General features: G+C 39.3%; 5 protein-coding genes across 5 annotated transcripts; 3 read left to right on the top strand and 2 right to left on the bottom strand.

Moving 5' to 3' along the window:
• The first annotated feature begins 1,768 nt into the window (after positions 1–1,768).
• LOC119079955 (COP9 signalosome complex subunit 1b) lies at positions 1,769–4,143 on the top strand. Its single transcript, XM_037188066.1, has 3 exons — positions 1,769–1,925; positions 2,079–3,437; positions 3,974–4,143. Exons 1-3 carry the CDS (start codon positions 1,905–1,907, stop codon positions 4,061–4,063), a joined length of 1,470 nt encoding a protein of 489 aa, XP_037043961.1. The 5' UTR covers positions 1,769–1,904; the 3' UTR covers positions 4,064–4,143.
• A 455-nt stretch (positions 4,144–4,598) lies between these two features.
• On the bottom strand, positions 4,599–5,721 carry LOC119079954 (mitochondrial assembly of ribosomal large subunit protein 1). Its single transcript, XM_037188065.1, has 3 exons — positions 5,211–5,721; positions 4,894–5,154; positions 4,599–4,835 (listed from the first exon to the last, which is right to left on the bottom strand). Exons 1-3 carry the CDS (start codon positions 5,503–5,505, stop codon positions 4,648–4,650), a joined length of 744 nt encoding a protein of 247 aa, XP_037043960.1. The 5' UTR covers positions 5,506–5,721; the 3' UTR covers positions 4,599–4,647.
• Positions 5,722–5,862: 141 nt separating this feature from the next.
• Positions 5,863–9,476, top strand: LOC119079953 (ubiquinone biosynthesis protein COQ9, mitochondrial). Its single transcript, XM_037188064.1, has 4 exons — positions 5,863–6,019; positions 8,267–8,991; positions 9,053–9,253; positions 9,319–9,476. Exons 1-4 carry the CDS (start codon positions 5,959–5,961, stop codon positions 9,355–9,357), a joined length of 1,026 nt encoding a protein of 341 aa, XP_037043959.1. The 5' UTR covers positions 5,863–5,958; the 3' UTR covers positions 9,358–9,476.
• LOC119079952 (glomulin) lies at positions 6,026–8,157 on the top strand. The gene has a single exon (XM_037188063.1). It carries the CDS (start codon positions 6,284–6,286, stop codon positions 8,081–8,083), a length of 1,800 nt encoding a protein of 599 aa, XP_037043958.1. The 5' UTR covers positions 6,026–6,283; the 3' UTR covers positions 8,084–8,157.
• Positions 9,477–10,546: 1,070 nt separating the features above from the next.
• Positions 10,547–12,727, bottom strand: LOC119079951 (putative serine protease K12H4.7). The gene is made up of 8 exons (XM_037188062.1): positions 12,151–12,727; positions 12,057–12,082; positions 11,806–11,993; positions 11,477–11,747; positions 11,204–11,420; positions 11,046–11,146; positions 10,816–10,985; positions 10,547–10,755 (listed from the first exon to the last, which is right to left on the bottom strand). Exons 1-8 carry the CDS (start codon positions 12,517–12,519, stop codon positions 10,631–10,633), a joined length of 1,467 nt encoding a protein of 488 aa, XP_037043957.1. The 5' UTR covers positions 12,520–12,727; the 3' UTR covers positions 10,547–10,630.
• Between the last annotated feature and the right edge of the window lie 766 nt (positions 12,728–13,493).

The following is a 13,493-nucleotide window of genomic DNA, read 5'->3' as shown; positions in this document are numbered from 1 at the left end:
GTTTCGTCGAGACTATCTTTTCACTATTTCACTATCTTTTTTATTCGAAAAGTATTTGGCGCATTCAAGATGTTGGTCGTTTCAGTATTCGTCGAATACTTTCATATTAATTTTGTCACATCCTGCAGGACAAATTCAAATAACTGGTTCGTATTATCTCTTTTCTCTAAGAGAATATCATAAAAGATCAAAAAAATCTTTTCTGTCCAGTAAGAAGTCAAAACCTTATTCCAGTTAACAAAACATTAAATCTTACATTTGGATTAGGATTTAAAAAAAATCTATAGCTCCCTACCATTTGGAATATTGGCTCATTTGCAAATATAAAAATATGTGCTTGTTTAAAAGCATTGTGGAGACTTTTACGAAGTAGAAAATACCGTTTCGATTCAGATAAAGTCTAAAACTTAAACGCCTATAGGTTTGTTCCAAGGCCATATGAATTGTCAAATTTCATCCATATAACCATAACCTCAATAATACCTCTGTGTAAATCGCGTAGGCGACGTTGGTCGATTTGTATGAAATATCACGTAAGCGACGTTGCTATGGATGAAATTGTCGTTGTTCGGGTTGTCAAAGTTCGTGTTTACAGTTACTTGGAACAAACCTATTATTCAAAACATCCAACCCGTGTACAGAGACAACACTGAGAAAAAAGATTACGTCTGACACGTATCAAGTCATTCTTTTTTCAGTACTGCATTCTTTGCGCTCTATTTTCACGTGAAATAACTTCACTCTGGTAAACATCCATGAAAAGTCATAGCAGTGAAGTTAGTTCACAAAAAATAGACCGCTGACATTGGTGTAAATGTACTACAAACTTACAAAAAACTATTACATTTGAGCTTTAGTTCCCGAACATCATTTCCCTATTGTTTTATAACAGTTGAGGGTAAACATACTTAACTAACTGGACTACATGTCTACAGGATCGTTTTATAGTTGTTAATACACAACGTTCCAAACTTTCAGCAAAACGCAACACTCAGAAACTCAACGTGGGAAGATAGACTCACAAAGAGAGACAAAGTGGAAATCATAAGACAGAAGTAAAACCAAAGTCCAACTACTAGTTGGCAACTAGGGAAGTGGATAATAAGTTGATGCGTGTAGCATCAAAGAAATGCTGTTTCGGCCTCAGGTTGTAGTAGTGGCCCTAGGTCTGACCATCATCAGTTGCTCAACTTGCACCTTTTGCAAGACAGCGAGCACAATACAGACGATAATCGGACAGTAGACAAGCCAACGTTACACGCCACGGACGCCGTAACATACTCACGTGAAGGAGAACCTATAGAAACCTGGGCCTGGGCCATCTGTTTTGTGATAGGCACAATATTTTGTTAAACACAAGTAAATCATAGTCAGCCATCACCAAAAAAGGTGTCATTAGCATCGAACTAATATGCTATGCCGCGCGTCTGAATAGCATTACCTCCGCCCAATATATACCTTGGTTATTACCATCTCGGTTCTTTTGTCCCACAAATAGAGTGCTACGATGAGATAGAAGGGAACATAATACAGTTATTTTAACTTGCTTGAGGGATCTGTCAAAATATAAGTATATGTTAAAATTCATAGATAATACCCGAAGGCAAGTTATAATTAACTTGTCTTCGGTTTTCCAACAGTCTATATTTATGGTCTATAATCAACTTTGCTGCATATATCACTCATTCTGGTAAAATTTACGTTAATTCGGTGAATTCCGACAGCACTGACTACATGAAATTCCCAGTGAATAAATTTCAAGACATTTCTTTCGGACGACATCACTGCCCAACACAAAAAAATATCGACTTACTCTGCCAAAAGTCTTTTGTTTTTACTTTTTGGAAGGAGATTCATTGTGCATGAAGCCAATTTAAAAGCACACAGCATAATTACTCCCCAAAATGGCTCAACAAATGATTCAGGTAACCAAGACAGATGTTTTCCATTCCATCTCATTGCTTACAATAACATTGATCAAATACGAAAAACAAAAGTTTGGTTATGAATGGTCTGCGACCAAATAATTCCAAATTGTCATCCCGAAATACAAACTTTCTACTCTCTTTTCCTTATAGAATGACATCGAACCCATGCAGGTCGATCCCCGACTACCACCCGAATACAATGAAAATCAAGAGGAAGAAATTTACTCGGTGGAAAATCCAACATTGGACATTGAAGTTTATGCGCAATCATACACCGGCTTAGCTAGACTGCATCGTTTGATTTACATAGCGGATCATTGTCCCAGCCTTCGCATGGAAGCTCTTAAAATGGCCATCGTTTACGTCACGAGCACATACGATGTGACCATGTACCAATTGTTGCACAAAAAAGTCGCAAATTTAAATGTAAATGGAAATGGTGGCCTGCCGGATGTTGCTGCCCAATCGAATGTTCAGGATATGCCGCCCTACGATCCAATATGGGTGGAAACTCGCACCAAAAAGGCTGCATTAAAATTGGAGAAACTGGACAACGATCTGAAAAACTACAAATCAAATTCAATCAAAGAAAGCATTCGTCGTGGTCATGACGATTTGGGTGACCACTATTTGAGTTGCGGCGATTTACCGAATGCATTGAAATGTTATTCACGAGCCCGTGATTACTGTACCAGTGGCAAACACATTGTGAACATGTGCCTGAATGTGATTAAGGTGTCAATATTCTTGGAGACGTGGTCTCATGTCTCCAGTTATGTGGCTAAGGCGGTTGGAACGCCGGACTTTAGTGAAGGAAATAGCAAAGACGTGAATCAGTTAACGTTTACCAAATTGAAATGCGCCGCTGGTCTGGCAGATCTAGCCACTAAGGATTACAAAGCAGCAGCCAAACACTTCTTACAAGCCAGTTTCGATCACTGTGAGTTCCCCGATATGATTTCACCAAATAATGTCGCCATGTACGGCGGCCTTTGTGCACTAGCCACATTCGATCGGCAGGAAATGCAGAAGCATGTCATCTCAAGCAGTGCATTCAAATTGTTCTTGGAACTGGAACCACAATTGCGTGATATTATCTTGAAATTCTACGAATCAAAATATGCATCGTGTTTGAAGCTGTTGGACGAAATACGGGACAATTTACTGTTGGACATGTACATTGCACCACATGTCAATGCACTGTACACGAAAATACGGAACCGAGCGTTGATACAGTACTTCAGTCCATACATGTCGGCAGATATGCGCATCATGGCTACGGCATTCAATCGAACAGTTGGTGCATTGGAAAATGAAGTGATGCACCTGATTCTGGATGGACAAATTCAAGCACGCATCGATTCGCACAATAAAATTTTGTATGCAAAAGACACCGATCAGCGAAGTCACACGTTTCAGAAGGCTATCAATATGGGTAAAGACTACCAGCGCCGTACGAAGATGTTAATTTTGCGATCAGCTATGCTGAAGAAGCAGATATTGGTGAAGGTAATTTTTAGTTTGTTTATTGTTACGATTACCAGACAACCTTTTGAAGCTTTCACATCGGGGTAATTTTACATGTGCTATTCGTTTAGTAGATCTCCTTTAAACATCATACAAATTTAGGAAAACTGAATTCTCGGATCCTATGGGACCAAGATTCGTAGCTTCTTCTTGAGTTGCTTCTAATGAGCGTGTCCAGATTTTCGAAATTTGTATCCCCTTAAGAACAATCTTGGGAGATATGAAGTGACATGGAGGGACCAAATTTATGAGAACATTTATGACTTCTAAAGACTTTCTTGTTCAAAGATCTAAATCCCTTATCTGTCACTTGAAAGTAATTAGTACCAGGCTTGGACTGGTCATACTGTGAATTCGAGTGATTCCCGATGGGCTTTCGAATTTTTCGAACAGTAAGTTTGCTAAAATATTTTATGGAATCGACTCCGCAACTCTAGTCTGCACGTGTCAAAAAGTCCGCTCGCCTCGAAACCAATTCCCCACCATATTTGCTAATGTAACGGTTTCTTATCCCATAGAGTCAACCCCGTGAGAGTGTCAATCACACCTCGGACATCTGTTACTCCGCTGCTGGATCGAGTTCGAACTGTGGTCACTGTCGACCATAAGCGAAATTTTGTGTATATCGAAAAGCATTTGAAAGATTACATGTTCATTATACTAATAAAAACCGCGGAATTCTCTGTAATCAAATGTTTTATACGAAATGTTGGATCGGTGGTATTTCGGCGGCTTTCATCATTTTTTTCGAAAATCCGTGCAGAACAATGTTACACCCGTTACACCAGAAATAATGTCAAAATACCAATGGACGAAACATCCCGGAGATGCTAAAAGTCAACGCTGAACGGACCATTCTCGGAACAAAGAAATATTCAACGGATGTTGTGAATATTGAAGACATCTCATCTTCTAGTTTCAAACTTGTTTCAAGGACAGGTTCAGGTATTCTATATCTTCCTTCTAGGTGTTAACCGAGGCTATGTTCCATGTTTTGCATACTTCGAGAGTCAGCGCATAGGACTGTCATGAGAGTTGCAAATTGCAAAAGGACATAAAGCTAGACAGATTTAGTGGTATTTACAGCCCGGTTATGTGAGGACAACGACCGAACTCAAATGTTCAATGATAAAAACGCGTCACTGTCTGCCCTTTCTACTCTTTATTCACATTTCCTACGTATACAAAATGTTCATGTGCTGGGTGGACTGGTATTCGGCATCAAATCCTTCAAAAATAATGTGTGATTTTCTAGCAATTCGACAACATCATCAGCTGGTTTATTGCACTCAAGATCGAACTCTCGGCCAACACTCCACAGCGATTCAATATCATACTGATGTCTCGCATTTTCCGACAATATGTGCAGGGCAATGTTACCTGAAACGAAGTCGAAATGTAACGAATTGCGGCGGAAGAAAATGCTCCTAATCGTCACCTAGATCCAATGCCATCCACGTTTTACTCTTTTCACCTTCAATTTTCGGCAGCACATCGCCGCGGTGTCTCTTTATTTTAAACAGTTTCCGAACGAATTGAGCCAACGCTAATCGATGCCGATGACTGCGACCACTGACGACGCAGAGATAGTCGACATATTTTAGATGTTTTGGCACTGTACAAACGAAGATATTTACTGCATTCTCACGTCTTAAAACTTCGACTAAATCTTCTATTTCGAAGACACCAGTTGCACCTCCTGCAAAAAAAATCCATTTGAATGATTCAAACCGTGGAATTCTTTTACGATCTCACTTTCTAAATTTAAGCCGGCATATACGTCGTCCAACAGATCATCTGTTTCAGCGATATCCTCAGATATCCGTTGTCTTTCCTCGTCGACATCAAAGATAACCGGAGCGTTTTCGTCGCTATATACATTAAATTTGGATGCAACAGCCGGAGTGGTTGTCCTCAATTTGTCATTCCGTTGGGGTTCGAATTTCGACGGATCTTTCGTAAAGTCGTCGTGAAAATGTTTTGCCAGTGTTATACATGGACTGTACGTTCGTGTAGATGAAAATCGTGCTAGATGTCTTAGACTGAGCATGGTGTTTCGGTCGATTATATTTATTGGAGTTATTTATACTTCAGATGCAATGCTAAAGCAAAGTAAATAAGAAAATCATTTTCTTTCAGAAAGAAAGGAACTGGAACGGTTCGGCATGTAACATATTGTCAGCGGTATAAAATTTTGGGCTTGTGGTCATCTCAGCTTAATAATTCCTCTAATAGATACGTCTCTGTTCTGGAGATTAAATCTTATGAAATCGTTAGACAAAAACTGTTACTCTAAGAACATTCGATCAAAATCTTTCCCGTAGAAATTCGTTGCATCGTTGCATCATGATATTAGAGATGACAACACTGAACTAAAACACGAAAAAATACTGGGAAATTTCATTTTAGTAAAAAGAGAGAGAGCGACATGACAAAAGTCGGGCAGAAAAGTGACACAAATGTAAGTGCGACATAGACGACATAACAAATAAGCGGAAAAACTATGGCAAATTTTGGAGTCCTTAGAAAGTGTTTAACAAGAGCTCAGCCGTTTATCAATTCAAGTAAGTCACTAGCCAATACTTTCAATTTGTAGTTTAACATATTGACTGAACGGGGCACATGACGTGACAAGACTTATCAGTATTTATATTTGGCTCAAAAGGATTTTGCGTTCGATTTGTAGCAAATCTATTGCGACAAAATCGTGAAACATTAGATCATCTGTCAAACATTTGACTGCGCGCTATCCGGAGACGGGATAGTTATTTAATTCAACATTGAGTTTGTGGTCGGACACAATTTAACATATTTTCGTTATTTCTGCAATGAGCAATATATTGGATCAGCTGGATACCAGTTTGTCCGAAGCACTGGACAAATTCTTATCGGAAAACAAATATGCCGAAGCTTTACATGCGGTCGAAGATAACAAATACAATTCGTCCTTGCTGAACAATTGTTCGGATGCAATAGCTGTTGTAATGAAATATCTCACTGAAGACAACTACAACAGTCGATCAGAAGTCTATGATGTCGCCGAGACCATCCTGAAAGTAATTGCGAAAAAGTCGAAGGAGGAGGAAGCCCTGTTCGAGTTTATGGAGATTGTGGAGACAACCAAAAGTGACAATGTTTTCATGAGTGCACTGAAGTCGTTGCAGATCTGTTTGCTGCGACAAAAGCAGAACAAGGCACGATCGTTGGAATGGTGCCTCAATTCGATACAATCATACATTAGCGAACTTCCGTTTCCGGAAGACATGAAGAGGAAATTGGACTCCGAAGAGGAGAAATTGCTGGAACAAGGTGACGATGTACAACGAATCCTAACCAATTACTTCACCCTGTTTTTGTTCTACGAACCGGTGCTGGACAGTTTGGTCACAAATCCAACCATCCAACCTTTTCGTAATGTGAATATCACACGAAAGAATGTTCTTGGTTGCTTCATTCTACAGTTGCTCGGACCACCTTTGGCTTATTTGGACCTGAGTGAGCCGGTCGACAAATCGCTTACCAACACATACTCTCGGCAGTGTGCTGAAAGTATTGTCCGACACTTTACGAAGCTGTTTCCCGATCCGTATTTTCTTTTACCTTATGCGGAACGACGAATCCGTTGGCCAATTAAAAGTCGACCGAGTGCAGCAGGTGTTTACGAGGACGCGCCCAAAGATATTTTTGTGATTGAAGAAAAAGTGCCGCTTCTCGCTGTCGGAGTGCTGTACTACCTGATGTTTGCCGAAAATCTTATTCCACTCAACGCACCAACGGTCTACACGGAACTCCACCTCTTCGAATCGAGTCTGTATCTCATCTGTGAAATGTTCAAATCGAATGAGAACATGATCCACTACAAAGCGCTTCTTTTAACTTCTGCGCTGCTGGACAGATTCGGTAGTGAGAGAATTCCGAGTGGCAGCTTAGACTTGAATGTTCACCAAATATTCTGCGAGGAGTTGATTCGGATCATTTCGCAAACTCAAATCAAAAGGAACAGCCAGAAAGGTAGTCAATTGATCAAGAAATATATTCTGCAATTTGACGAGGATGGTCGAATGGTTCTCATCAAAAATCTGTTAACCGTAACCACTCATAATGGACTAGTTGGGTATTTTATAACAATTTACAAAGATATGGTTTCCGAGGCGTTAAACTCATCCGAAACCGAAATTTCAACACATTTCAGTGGATCGGAATTGAAGTCTTTAACGTTGCAGCGCATTTGTGTACTTCCCAAGGGTTCCGAGACGGATCTACTGCAGAACAGCGATGCCATCATATGTGCCCTGAATATGATCCGATATTTGTCCATTCGGGACAAAAACAATCGAACCAATTTCTGGGACTGGGTTCGAGATGTGGAACAGCAATTTCTGGCACCGTTGCGGGTCGGATTAGATATGACTCGAGCGCACTACAAGCTGGAAGAGAAACGAGTACAAGATGGAACGGATGACAAGAGTGTTGACGTGGAATTGTCAGTATCTGGGGAATCGCTACCCGTGATGTCGCAGGAATATAAGTTGCAAATGATAGCATCGGCAATGAATACATTTGAAATGATGGAAAGCCTTTTGTCCAGAGTCAACGAATGCGTAGACAGTGTCAAAAGAAAATTCTGAACATTTTTGTCGTCAACTGTTTGCGGAAATTAAAACTTTTTACTTAATCAAAAACAAGTCTCTTTCGCAAAATCATTATGCCCTATCCCTTCCATCCACTTGAAACTAAGAATTGAGGAACATGAGGAACTAAATTTTTACTTAATTCAATGGGATGATCATTCGTTTGTCTCTTTATTTCAGCCTTACCCACGCACCGTCGTACCGCCACAATACTTCTCGCTGTAAATAACTCAAATCCACAAACTGTGCTCAGTAATTGGAACAGCAAAGCTTTTTCGCTTCACCATCGTCCATGTCGATATTCCTTTCTAACTTACACAAAGCAGTACAGTACGTCAAGAGATGACAAACTGACCGAATCCAAAAATGATCCTGACAGTCAGAAAGGAAGTATTGAGGACTTTAGAGCTAGGGAAGAGCAACGCGAAGAAGCGTATTCCAGTCAGTATGCCAGCGGTAACAGTGAGGAGAAAGACGATGCAAAAATTCAAGAAATTCGAGCAAAAATTATGGACGCCGCTTTGCCGTTCGTATTAAACTATGGTTGGTGCCGACAGGCTATAACAAAAGGGGCACAGTCGGTAGGATATCCTGGAATTGTGCATGGAATGTTCCCGGATGGTGGCATAGAATTAATTCATTACTTCTATGCTCGATGCAATGAACAGCTAATCGAACAGTTGAAGAAAGAAATAGCTGCAATGGATGCTAGCAAGAACCACAATCCAGTTGAATTTGTAAGCAAAGCTGTTCAACTCAGACTCCAGATGATTGAACCGTACAAATCACGTTGGCCTCAAGCTCTGGGTATGATGTCCTTACCGCCGAATGCACAGAAATCATTGGCACATCTGCTAACTCTAATCGATGATATATGTTACTATGCTGGTGATCGTTCAGTAGACGTATGTTTTTGACTGGACATTTTTTGCCGGAGTAAAATAATTCTTTGGGTTTTCTCTTTAGATCGGTTGGTACACTCGTCGAATTGGTTTGGCTACAATATACAAAATGACCGAACTGTACATGTTGCAAGATAAATCACAGGGGCATGCAGACACATGGACCTTTTTGGAGCGTCGAATTGAAGAAGGTCACCAAATACAGGAGATGCTTGTTGCTGGTGATCAGACAACAAAAAAGGCCTTAAATTCGGCGTTTCAAACGGTTAGTTGAATTATGGACCTATGAATGAAATATTCGCTATTCTGACTCGTGTCTTTTCTTTACAGGCTCGTAACATACTAGGTCTTAATTTCGATCGGCGGTAAGACCGTTGGATTGATTAATTTATACAAATAAACTTAAGACGAACATATGGTGCATCTGTGAAGACTCTGTAACTAAAATTTAGTTAAATTTTAATACATTTCCGCAAGAACCTTGACAATTCTGGCATTTATTTTCTTTGCATTTATGTGTGTGGGTGGCAGAGCATAAACAAACGACGAATTACAAGGGAGCATGTTCTTTAAAAAATTAAAAAAAATCTATAATCTGATCGTCCTCGACTTGTCCACACATGACGAAGAGGAAGCCTGATATTTTTTGGAAACTTTGTTGTTTCCTCCGAGAAGCAAAGACTGTCGAAATTAATTGATGATGCGGTTGTAAAGTTACATTTTTGCGTATTGGAGCTTTGAGCGTAAAATCAATAGCTTTGTCAGTAAAAGACTTGCGTCACCCTTTTTCTTGTAAGAGGTTTTTATAAGGTTCACATCTATGTTCACTTACACATAAATGCAAAACACTCATTTTATATGTAAATTTATGGGGCTTCTATGGTAACATACGATAGCAATAGCTCCCAAAGAAGATCATTTAGACCAGACATTTTTTTGCGCGAGATTGAGAATCACACCTCCGAACTACCCTCAAAATTTCATCAAAATCGCTTGGGCCAATCCCGAGATAGAAATTAACCACAAGCAAACAAAGGTTGGTAAAATTTGACCATTTTCACACAAAAAGGTAAACTTTGAAATTCGATAGCTCGATTAACTCGTACTAAAATACCTTGAGAGTCATTGGTGCCAAGGTTTCCAAGTCAAAGAGTTGCTGTGTGTATGTTTCTCAGTCCGTAAAAAATACAATTTTTTGACTTGCGTCATGGCGCCTAACTATAGAAAAAAGCTGTTCTGGCGCTTGGTTTGCACTTGGGTCAACCTATTTGTTGTCATCTATGATTAGTATAGTTTTACACTACGATAATCGTCTATCATTTCAAAGAAACCGATCACTTATCATCGAAGATACATGATAAAAATAAGAAAAGCTACATTTCTAAGTAGCTCTACCACTGAAACGACACTTCGGAAAGAGGTGAGTTATACCTCGTTGCGCCCCTGAAGCGGCAAGGATTGGAAATTCCTAATACGATAAATTTCGGCTCCATGGAAATTCTTCGAAGAATTCGCTATTTTTCTCTTAAACTTAGGCGATAATAAAACTTCTAGTCCCTCATTTTATAAGAAAATATTCGTTTAATTCGTCTATGTTATCATACTCCCATTGCTGCAAGCACAAAGACAAACAATGATAAAATTAGTTGGAATTGTTGAATTCATCAATCCATTCAAGAATAAGAGCTTCAATTTGATCCTTAGCGGCTGCCAATGCTGGAGGATTGTCTCTGTGACGTGGTCCCAAATCATTACCCATAGTAGCGCCTGCAATATTTTGTTATTACGTTCCATTTCACTGAGCAACATTTTAAACGAGTTACTTACCTTCAATGACAATAGCGACAGCATCATCACTCAAATTGGTTCGGCGTCCGAGTACGGACCATGGATCGTGTTGACCGTAAACGAAAACTGCATTGGACACATCGGGTTCCAGACCACCATAGATTGTGTTGAAGCGTTCTGAGTTACGGTTGAGTCGCTCCTCAGTGAATCTAGAAATGGATTTTCGGAGATTACACCTTTCATCAACGATCTAGTTTATTCACACTTACGAATCACCAAAGACTGCTTGACAACCGGCATGATAAAGCTCAGCTGGGAATTTGTCACCAAATGGCTGGTTAGGTGATCCACTTGTGTGGAACCAACCGATCTATGAGGAAATATTACGAATAAAAGAAAATCTAATCGGCTTGATTCAGAGTATTACCTGTGAGCACAATTGGTAGGTCCATTGTCTGTAGCCAACTGCAACAGCTGGGGAGTCCCACTCGATTTGACGTTCAGCTTCAATAATGTAATCATAATCAATGTCGATGCATTGTCCTCCATCAATGTCAATAAAATTGTTTAGCAGATAGGCAATGCTTTCAATTGAGCTTTGTCCTTCGATGATGTGATTACAGGTGGCTTCAATGAATTCTTCGCTGTAATACAAAACGAAAGGTTACTATAATGTTAAGTGTGATATTGAGTAACTTACAATTCGAATTGAGGCAAAATTGAGTAAAATTCAGCCATTAAACTGAAGAAATGAGGACCATCTTCTTCTTCAAGTGGATCGCATAGATAGAATGTTTCAGTTAATTCTTCAAAATCTTCAGCATCGAAAAGTGCGCGCATTCTATCGAAACCGAGCTCAAGAGCATCGTAACATTCATCTCCTCCAACGGCACGGTAAGCAGCGCCGGTAGCTTCCTTGAATCCATCGAAATCGACAACAGATGGTAGGGGTGCACTCGATGCCCAGACACCTGAAACCGTGATAATAGTTAGCATTTATGTTGCAGCGTTTTTCTGCTATCGATTTACCAGCTGATAAATGCGGATACCGTTGACGGAACCAAACAGCTAAACTTGCAGAATAATGACCACCAACTAAGATAATGGGTGAATTAGCTGCACCATCTAGACTTGTACGAATGAAATTGACGAAGTGAGCTGCATCTGCTATGGCTTGTTCGGGCGTCAAAAATCTAATGTTTTCGTCGCTAACATTTCTATAAGATTGAAAACGTTTCCGTAAGTCTTGCTTCTTAAAGTTAAATTTAGGCAATGCTTACGGTGTTGGACGACTCTCGCCATAGTACTAATGGGAGAATAAAGAGAAAACCGTTAGACATACGTGACGAATCAAGAATACATTAACATAATTACACGATGTTCCAAGTAGTATAAACTACCATTCACTTGACTGGCAATATCATGCATCAGACTGTTAGTCAATCGATATGGTGTAATGGTCCATTCACCAGCTAAGAACAAGAAGATTGGGGATCCGGGTGTGTAATAAGCATTGTTCACATAGTATCTTTGACCCCAAATCTCCAAGTTGGATGGGTTAAAATTGTCAAGACGTTGTACAATCGATTCGAGCGAGACTTCCGATGGAATTGGTACATCTTCCTTCGGTTCAGGGAATGGATCACGTGGTGCGAGTAGCTTATGGAACGGAACCCTTATCTTTTCGGCGGGTGCCGCAAAAGCAACGGCTAATATAGCGGCGGCAATTATCAGTTTAACCATTGTGTAATTTCTGTACGAAAAAGTATAAAATTCATGTTTATCAGTGGTGAAGAAGTCATCAGCCGACAGTATTTAAAAAAACAAAATAAAAATCTGGTGATTTTCGTCTGATGTAATAAACGTTATCGATTATAATTCGATAATATTGTGAACAATACACAGCCGCAACTTCTATTTCCGATATCGATTTATTCATTTACTCTAATCTACTGGCTCGGGCAAAGCACTTGAGGAGTATCTTACTGATTAATTCGAATTTAAACCGAAATTTTAGATAAAATTTTTAGTATTATTTTCTGAGTGTTTTTCGAGACGTTAAGGTTGAAGTGCGAATTTGTAATTTCCTAATCAGGGAAAATTTTCATTCATTTTGGTAAATAATCATTCTTCAAAGATTGATGAAACTTCTTCGAATTATAGTTATTTTCGGAGCTTCCATTAATCGTTTAGATATATACCTAAGGTAAAACAACAGAAGCGTAGGTTTAAATTTTGATAAGAATTCTCGGTATCTTGCAACGTGCAGGTTTTTGTTATAACATCTTCCCATTGTTTGTAGCCTGAGTATTTCCTACCTCAAGAGTAAAGTTTCGAAATGTACGTCAATCTGACTTGAACTTTGTTAAATTGAATTGTGAGCGATCTTGCAAAGTAAAAAGGAAAGACGAAGGGTACATAACTACAGATGTAAGAATGGATGAAAGATAGTAAAGCGAGTAATATTATCCAGAAGAGGTTTTTAAAGATTCGTTCAAGAACTGGAAATCTACATAATCATGTTTACGAGGCTAAGTCAACATTGAGCCCTAATATTATTTTCAATGAGCAAACCGAAGCTAAATCCTAGCCAATTTTTTAAAATTCTCTTCTGATTGTTCAGAGTCAACACAGTAAAACTTAAGATAAAATATCTTTGAACGAAGCTTTTTGTTTCGAAACGCTTGAAAAATATTGAAGAGTTCTGCCATTTTGTG

Source organism: Bradysia coprophila, unplaced genomic scaffold (assembly GCF_014529535.1).
Source record: "Bradysia coprophila strain Holo2 unplaced genomic scaffold, BU_Bcop_v1 contig_350, whole genome shotgun sequence".
NCBI lineage: Eukaryota > Metazoa > Arthropoda > Insecta > Diptera > Sciaridae > Bradysia > Bradysia coprophila.
Note: the sequence above shows the minus strand (reverse complement) of the source record. Positions and strands in the feature narration are given on the sequence as shown.

Excerpts from the sequence above, each read along its gene's own strand:
- LOC119079955 (XM_037188066.1), top strand. The coding sequence starts at position 1,905 with ATGGCTCAACAAATGATTCAG. Across the intron at positions 1,926-2,078 it reads TGGCTCAACAAATGATTCAG|AATGACATCGAACCCATGCA; the intron begins GTAACCAAGACA and ends TTTTCCTTATAG. Across the intron at positions 3,438-3,973 it reads AGAAGCAGATATTGGTGAAG|AGTCAACCCCGTGAGAGTGT; the intron begins GTAATTTTTAGT and ends CTTATCCCATAG.
- LOC119079954 (XM_037188065.1), bottom strand. The coding sequence starts at position 5,505 with ATGCTCAGTCTAAGACATCTAGCACGATTTTCATCTACACGAACGTAC. Across the intron at positions 5,155-5,210 it reads TGCCGGCTTAAATTTAGAAA|GAGGTGCAACTGGTGTCTTC; the intron begins GTGAGATCGTAA and ends TTTTTTTTGCAG. Across the intron at positions 4,836-4,893 it reads GTGGATGGCATTGGATCTAG|GTAACATTGCCCTGCACATA; the intron begins GTGACGATTAGG and ends ACTTCGTTTCAG.
- LOC119079953 (XM_037188064.1), top strand. The coding sequence starts at position 5,959 with ATGGCAAATTTTGGAGTCCTTAGAAAGTGTTTAACAAGAGCTCAGCCG. Across the intron at positions 6,020-8,266 it reads TCAGCCGTTTATCAATTCAA|CCTTACCCACGCACCGTCGT; the intron begins GTAAGTCACTAG and ends TCTTTATTTCAG. Across the intron at positions 9,254-9,318 it reads TAAATTCGGCGTTTCAAACG|GCTCGTAACATACTAGGTCT; the intron begins GTTAGTTGAATT and ends TTTTCTTTACAG.
- LOC119079952 (XM_037188063.1), top strand. The coding sequence starts at position 6,284 with ATGAGCAATATATTGGATCAGCTGGATACCAGTTTGTCCGAAGCACTG.
- LOC119079951 (XM_037188062.1), bottom strand. The coding sequence starts at position 12,519 with ATGGTTAAACTGATAATTGCCGCCGCTATATTAGCCGTTGCTTTTGCG. Across the intron at positions 11,748-11,805 it reads GTATCCGCATTTATCAGCTG|GTGTCTGGGCATCGAGTGCA; the intron begins GTAAATCGATAG and ends TCACGGTTTCAG. Across the intron at positions 11,147-11,203 it reads CCTACCAATTGTGCTCACAG|ATCGGTTGGTTCCACACAAG; the intron begins GTAATACTCTGA and ends ATTTCCTCATAG.